This window comes from Cryptomeria japonica, chromosome 3, assembly GCF_030272615.1.
Source record: "Cryptomeria japonica chromosome 3, Sugi_1.0, whole genome shotgun sequence".
Classification (NCBI taxonomy): Eukaryota; Viridiplantae; Streptophyta; class Pinopsida; order Cupressales; family Cupressaceae; genus Cryptomeria; species Cryptomeria japonica.
In genome coordinates this window covers 157,803,439-157,811,723 of record NC_081407.1, presented here as the reverse complement: position 1 = coordinate 157,811,723, position 8,285 = coordinate 157,803,439, and the positions used below count along the sequence as shown (strand labels likewise).

The 8,285-nt window shown below is 35.2% G+C and overlaps 1 protein-coding gene across 1 annotated transcript; it reads right to left on the bottom strand.

The window, feature by feature from the left end:
- Positions 1-509: 509 nt before the first annotated feature.
- On the bottom strand, positions 510-2,854 carry LOC131030989 (uncharacterized). Its single transcript, XM_057961985.2, has 2 exons — positions 2,115-2,854; positions 510-833 (listed from the first exon to the last, which is right to left on the bottom strand). Exons 1-2 carry the CDS (start codon positions 2,818-2,820, stop codon positions 634-636), a joined length of 906 nt encoding a protein of 301 aa, XP_057817968.2. The 5' UTR covers positions 2,821-2,854; the 3' UTR covers positions 510-633.
- Positions 2,855-8,285: the final 5,431 nt, after the last annotated feature.

Below are 8,285 nucleotides of genomic sequence, written 5' to 3'. Positions count from 1 at the left end.
TTCAAAGAGTTTTGTCATGTTACAATATTTCAAAAAGTATACATCTTCCCTTTTTAAGAGGTGGTCCATCTTGAGTGAGGTCATGTCAAGATTTTGTTTCACATGTGAAATACTTTTATATGTTGTATTTAACTATTCTCGTACTACATAAAATTTAATTGTCAAAAATAAATTTAATGAATAAAAATAGAACTATTTATCACCTTTTATAAAATAAAATATATAAATTACTATTAAATAAAATTGTAACATTCTTTATTAAAAATTTAAAATATCTTATAATATTACTTCTATATTAATAAATAAATAAATAACTTAGAAATTTTAAGATATTTGTTCCATCAACTTATCCAAAACAAAGCAAATCTTATCTCATAAAATATTTAATCCTTTTCAACAAGACTTAACTACTCCAAATAAATTCTAATTCAAACATCTTACCAAGCATTTAATCTTGAAAGGATCAACATATTCATGAGCAGAGAAAAAACATTATAGAAAGATTCACATGACGTAATCAAACAAACACTAGTACTAATTATAAATCTACAAATGCAAGTGACCAAAACATTTATATATGTTCTAAACATACATAAAATTATTTCTCCTGGAAATTGTGCAGTGCGAATTTTTTCAGTGCACAGAAAATGTGACACCTGCAACACGGTCAGGCTTTAGGAAATCTATATCGAAGAGGTCAGAGCTTGAGTCACTGAATTCATCAAATGGTGAGCATTCTCTTGTTTTCTCCCATAAATTATTGCTCTCAACCGATAAAGGAGAACCAAATGCCTTCTCACCTTCTACTGCTAGACTGTATGATCTGCACAGACCTGCACATAATCCGGGTCTCAAAAGTTTATAAGATTTTGTTAAACAGTCTTCTTTTTAGGTTAAACATTGGAAATTTATGTGTTTAAATTGAAGTTTACAGAAAAAAATTGTATTTTTCAATTAATATTTGGGATCGTATTTTATGAAGTGGTTTCGAGAAAATCAATTTTACATTAAAAAAAAAATTTAAAGATCTAGATTATGCATTAACAAACATGTTCAACATATATTTAGATTTTGTTTACTGGCTCTTTAAAGGTCAGGTGCATTTTTTATGTTAGACAATACAAAATAAGTCAGTCCTTTACTAGACAGCCTAGATCTTATGTAAACAACAGACATGTTGAGCACAATATATCTAAATTTCAGGTGCATTTTTTTATGTTAGACGATACACAATCCGTCAGTTCTTTACGAGACAACCTAGATCTTATATAAATAACAGGCATGTTGAGCAGAATGTATCCAAATTTCAAGTGCAACTCTTTATGTCAAACAATAAACAATACATCAATCCTTTACTAGACACCCTAGGTCCTACGTAAAGGATGGGTAGTTGAACACAATATATCTGAATTTCAGGTACAATACACAATATATTGTCTTTTATTAGACAACCCGGGTCCTACTTAAACAACAAGCATGTTGAGCACAATGTAGTTGAATCCCACATACAATAATACACAATGTGTCGAATCTTTTTTCTAGAAGACTTGGGTCTTATGTACAATAGCTATATATTGAACATAATATAGATAGATCCCACATATCTATTATTTATTCTAGACAATACACAATGTATCAAGCATAAGGCTTGGGTCTTGTGTACAATAGCTATATTAAACATAATATAGATAAATCCTACATTTCTACAAACATTTTACAGATCTAAATCACATTAAAATAACAGAAATGTTGAACACAATATAACTAAATCTCACATTCAATTCTTTATAATATTATAGCATTTGTTGATTCACTACAAAATCTAAGTCATATGTAAACAACAAGAATGTTGAACACAATATAGCTAGATCTGACACACCATTCTTTCTACTAAACAATACATAGTAGACCTTGAATATAATATACTCAATATCCCCGATTCCCACTACCATCTCTTTATACTAGATCATACTTTATGAATTATATCCAACTGTTTAATTTTCCCATTAACATTTCCACTCATCTTGTAATCTATCAACTTCTAATCATCCGAATAAGTTATCATTAAAATACAATGTAGAAACAAACTTTGAAATTGAAAGAGCAGAAGTTACCTGATGAGCGGGATTGACAGTTTTTTTCAATACTGATCTGACTAAAAATTGAAGAAAAATTGGGCGAGTCCTTTGGATTCCGGGCCCCTGAAATCCCATCTCCAGCGTTAGCATTAAAGATCATCTCAGAGTTAAAAGAATCAACTTTACTGCTGCTGCTGCTGCTTCTTACACTGTTGCTCCTAACAGAGCTCAGACTCTTCCCAAGATGGTTCATAATCAGTCCGACAAATTTGGTACGAGGGCTTTCAGACTTTGAATGCACAGGAACTTCCAATCCCACACTGGAACTTTTTCCACTGGGCTTTCTGAGTGGAGACAACAGAATGGGACTGAACCTGGCTGTAACCAGCTCCATGGGAGGATGATCGTTCTCAACAAATGACTTCTCTAGAAGATTAGCGAGCTTGCAAGATCGCTCTTTTACAGATCCTCCTACACTTACTTCCTCTTGAATTGCAGTTTTCATGATCACAGAATCATGGTCGATCTGGGCATAATTCACAGAGCAGGAACAGGGGACAGACAAATCTTTGCTTGAAGAACAAGTGCCGCCATTAAAATCCAAGCTTGAAGAAACATGAGTTTCATATGTCTCCAATGGCTCAAAACTACCTTCAGAAGAAGAAAAAAGGCCCTGTGCATCTGGGTAGATTGCTGGACAATTATTGGGCAAAGCCTCGCGCTTAACGAAGCAGTTTCCCATTGCAGAGAATGGGTATAATGGGTATAAAACTCTAGGTAATAATAATGCATAACATGGGTCTGCGTCTGCTCAGTGAGTCTTAAAGATGCCATGGTGGACAATCAGGGATCTCTCCTGACGTGTGTCAGAATCCGTAGGAAAAAAAGGCAAAATGATGAGGCAATACGAACAAGTATAAGCCGCACATTACATAGCGCTCCTGCTTCCGGAAGTGGTCCTCGGAATCGATGTGGAATTCGTGTGTCAGTCCATAAAAGCCTTCGGGACCACTACATGAATTCAGCAAAAAACATACTAAATTTTGGTACTTCGCGTTAAAATTGGTACTTGACGAGTTATTCATGTTATTGTTTCTTCCTTTCCCCAGGTAGCACCTCTGTAACATCCATGGTGACTCATATCTATGTACAAAAGAAAAAGAAAGATTCTTTTGGGGATGAGGTATATTTATCTTACTTATTTTGGGATTTGAATTTGTGAAGAGCAAAAGTTCTCTATCATAGGCCAATTCAGGTTGCCAATTCAGGTTGTATACTGGGTTTAAGTTTTTTTGGTAAACACTTTTGATTTATGAATCGGTGAGGTCACAAACAGAGGACCTCATCCCCATTTAAACATTCAACAATAGCACCCAAGTAGGGTTTGTACCTTGATGAAAAGAAGAACAACAACACACCTTAACCACCATCACAACATGGGGAGAGATTTTATTGTCTTCTTTCTTTTTATTCTCTACGGATGTACCTAGGCGTATCTATGTATAGTTCAACAAATGATCTTTGCTATGGTTTGTTTTTTTATTATTATTTTTAAAGAGTTTGAATTTGTTTGTTAAATGTACCATTTATAGATATAAAAGTACTTGTATTGCTCTTTTCTATTAGTTTCTATGAGTGGATTAAAACACGAGTTATTTCAAATTGCATGCTAGTATGATGCATTAGGACTAACCCTAATTCATTTGAATCACACAAGATTTATTCAAGAGACATCTAGAAATTAAATGCAAAAAGATAAAATATGTTATAGCAACATCCTTGGAGCATATCACATGGCTACCTATCGTCCTCAATCTTTGTTCATCGTCATTGAATCAACTTGGTTAGTGTTATAGCAACATGCTAGTAGCATATCACATGGTTACATATTGTCCTCAATCTATGTTCATTTTCATTGAATCAACTTGTCTAAGGGCTTGACTCTAGCAATTTTCTAAATAGTGTCTCTCAACACCATTTTCATATATAAGTATACCATTTCAAAGCAGAGTTTACTATAGTGGCAAATATTTCACGTTGGTGACCTAGAAAATGGTGAATATATTGTACCAACCAGGGGTGGCCATGTCGCCAGGAATTTATAAATATTCATCAAATGCACGACCCAGTCACCCATTGTTTTATGTAATTAATTGTATCTATGTGAAGATTTTGCCAATAGAATCCACGTTTTCCACACAGTAAATTCAATTTTTTCACCTACACTCTTTGAGGTTGCCTTAATATACAGCCATAATTCGCCAATAGCCATATAAAGATTTATTTGCCAAGAGGACCCAATTCGCCTGGCATTTTGCAAACGGATGTCTCCATTCACCCCAATTTTCACCAACTCTATTACATTTTCCAATTAACTGGTCGACCCATAATCGCCTCAGAAATTACATAAGACATGTTATAGTTAAGCGGAATTCGCCAAATATTTGTATACCATATAAAATTCACATCAAATTCGCCAAATAAGGATTGGTATAAATACATTCAAAGATCAGATCTATCTCTACACAATTTGGTCGATTTTGGGCTCTCAATTTGGATCAATAGCGAAGTTTCAGACCAGGAACAGCCATTGTTGTTGGCTGCATTGGCGACTACTAGTGACCTATTAGGTGAGTGATCATATTTTTGAAGTGTTATAATATTATTCTGAATTCATCTCTATCTATTTGCACTATTGAGTTCATTCTTATTCAGTTGGGACCTGTCAGTGCCAGTAGTCACCCGGGAGACCTCAAACATCTAGATTGTAGGTCGTAGGGCCAATGAATCATATAGTCTAGTCTATTTAATGTTATTACTTCTTAACAACTTGATATTTTTTTGCAGCCTTTATTTTTTTGGAGATGTCAAAAAGGAAGAAGGGTAGGAATCTTGAATGTGGGGAAGGTCAAGAGAGGCCAACAAAACACAGAATGTTATCTTTGTATTTTGGCATTGGCAAAGATCGTGGTGAAAATCAAAAAGGTACATCATCACAAGTACAAGTACAAGTACAAGATTCACAACCTTCACCACATATTTGTTGGGTGAATATTTTGTCACTAGCGTACCAATGACAAAATATATAATCCACACATAGCTATGTTGAGAAATTAATCTCTCCTCTCAGCAAGGGGAGGTTCCCTTTGAGATTTCTTCTCTAATTATAGGAAACTAAAATCTATGGGTAAGTTTCAGGCATATAACTCTCTTTTTCAGAGTTTATGTATTCTCCCTCCACTTTGTTACAATTCTCTATCACTTTTAATACTTTAAGAAATGAACAAACTAATTCAACAAATTACATCAAAACTTACAATCAAGAAGCACAAAGTCTTTCTTGAATGTAATTCTAACTAAGCTAATGATTACAAATGATAAGAAAATTTAACTTGCAGCTCAAAGGCTTCAAGTATAAATTCCCAATTCCTTAAACTACAATTAATAGCAGTAATACAAAGCCTACCACTAATCACTTAACATCAGAAAATTTCTAAATATTTTGTTAGCTCAAAGTCTACTCAACACACTTGGAAATCTCTTTCAATAACATAGACAAATTTTTCAACAAGATTTTAATATATATAAGATTTTAATATATAGACAAATCACAACCACAATGGATTGCTTTCTTATATTACTTTGAATCCAGTTTTACATCCAAAAAGCTCAGTGTCTTATTTAGCACAAAATTTTAGCAGAGTTTTGCTAAGCATATTAAAAGATAAATATTTACAAATGAGGCTCCTTTATATATAGGAGAGGAGTGGAGAAAAAGGTGGGCACCATTGACTAATTCAACTGCACAGTCCCACATGACTACAACTACAGCAGAAAGAAAATATGCAGCTGCGAGAAAACTTGTAGCATCTAACAATGCAACTACATGAAAAGATAGTGTCAATGTGACACTTTATTCATTTTTCTCCTCCTCATTGGATTTCTAAAATTCTTCAAACCGAGCCAAAGCAACTTGCATCTCAGCTTTATCTGGTGCCATATCAGCAATCTCATCAACACATCTTCTTTTCTATGTTGATTTGTTGGGAGAGGGCTCAGACGTTTCAACATTGATCATTAATATCTCGAAGATCATTAGCATCAGAAGGGAAAATTTCATCAATTGGGACGAGAATTTGGGGTCAAAAAGAACTTAGGAGAAAAACTAGGAAAAACTTGCAGGTTGGACTTTAAAGTCCAACTTGTCAGTCACTAACATGACTAACTGACATGTCAGAGAAAATTTTTTTGTGTTAGTCACTAACATGACTAACTAACATGTCAGAGAAAAAAGTCTGGCGTGTCAGTCACTAACATGACTAACTGACATGTCGGAGAAAAAAGTTTGACGTGTCAGTCACTAACATGACTAACTGACATGTCAGAGAAAAAATTCTGACGTGTCAGTCACTAACATGATTAACTGACATGTCGGAGAAAAAAGTCTAACGTGCTAGTCACTAACATGACTAATTGACATGTTGAAGAAAAAAGTCCGACGTGTTAGTCACTACATGACTAACTGACATGTCAGAGAAAAAATTCTGATGTGTCAGTCACTAACATGACTAACTGACATGACTAACTAACATGTCAAAGAAAAAAGTCCGACGTGTCAGTCACTAACATGACTAACTGACATGTCGGAGAAAAATGTCCGACGTGTCAGTCACTACATAGAAATTTCTAACTTCTAAACGACCAAACATAAAGACAAAAAATGAAAAGCGAGTAATCAACTAGGTCGATTAGCCTATCCCAAAGCCCGTGAGGAATGAAATGGAAGAGTTTCATAGGGTTGCCTCACGATTTTGGCCACGCCAAAATTGAGGACAACAGCTAGCTCTAATTGGGTAACAAGCTACACCACTTGAAGCTTGTAGAATCCAGAATTTTGAGTTCCTGTATCCATTGGGCTATAGAGTCAGGTGACAAAGACATAGAAAACAAGAAGAATGATATGACTAAAAACAAGACTCAAACTTGTGCAACTGCACTTGTTGAAAATAAATCTAACCTAACCTAAACTAACTGACCGAGAAAACCCCCCTAAATGAAACCATTCACAGGCTCACCAAAGTAGTTGTTTTTCTTCAGCAGCTTGAAGTCCCTTGCACAATCATAAGTAGTCACAACCAATAGAAGAACGAACAAGTATACCAGGACTTGATGCAACACTCCTTGGAAAAGATGAACAAACCCACCTTCCTCTTGGGATGAATCATATGTGCTTTTGCCCCAAAGTGGAGTTTTGAAACCAAATCGCTCTTTCTTAGCTGAATATACTTTTTTGGCTTCTTTCTCAAGTACATCCTCAAGCTCATGTACAAGTGGGACCTCTGGCTTTCCATTAGCCTCCAACCAAGGAACATGTTTGATTGGACATCCTCTTGATCGTACAAAGATTGAATCCTTCTTACTAGCTGCAACTTGAACAACTGGTTTTCCAACCATAAAAACCTCATGTTGAACAAAATGATCTTCTTCATGTGATTCATATGAAAACATAATTGCATTGTATTCCTTAGTAGGTTGTTCACAAACTTCTGATTGGAGAGAATCGTCAACAAGACTTGAACAAAACTCTTCTATAGTGCTCATAAAAAGATCTTCATCAAGTTCTGGGGTAGGTCTCTTATGTAAGATATGTCCAGGTTCATGACCTTGGAGCATGAAAGCATTCATTTCAACTTGACTGGGATCTTCATGCATGTTCACCTTTTCACATCTCATGATGTGATTGTCTTCCTCCATGGTCTTTTCTTTTTTTTCAATAGCTTTCTGGAGAGTCGCCAGCTATGTGTGCCTCCTCCTCTTGGAAGAGACTAGCAAGATCACTTTGTTCAGATTCAGATTTATTCACTGCTGCATTTGTTGGTGGTGCCTCAAGAGAAAGTCTTTCTGGTGTTGAAAGAAGCTTATCTTGAATTCTAGCTACATAACTAGGAGTAATATTTGGATATGGCCTCCTAGGAATGTCTTCATAAGGGGAAGAAAATACAGCTTGAGCTATTTTCTTTTTGAGGACAAGCAACTCGTTAGCCAACCTTTGCACCATGGTATCTGCTCTCTTGGTAGACCATGATCCCAAAGAAGAGTTTTCTTTGGACCCATTTGGCTCTATCTTTATCTTACCCACAAGGATAAGATCATCTTCAACCTCAATTGCTAAGGTTTGTGTAGCTACAAGGTCTCTTGGAACTACTC

Excerpts from the sequence above, each read along its gene's own strand:
- LOC131030989 (XM_057961985.2), bottom strand. The coding sequence starts at position 2,820 with ATGGGAAACTGCTTCGTTAAGCGCGAGGCTTTGCCCAATAATTGTCCA. Across the intron at positions 834-2,114 it reads CTGTCAATCCCGCTCATCAG|GTCTGTGCAGATCATACAGT; the intron begins GTAACTTCTGCT and ends GATTATGTGCAG.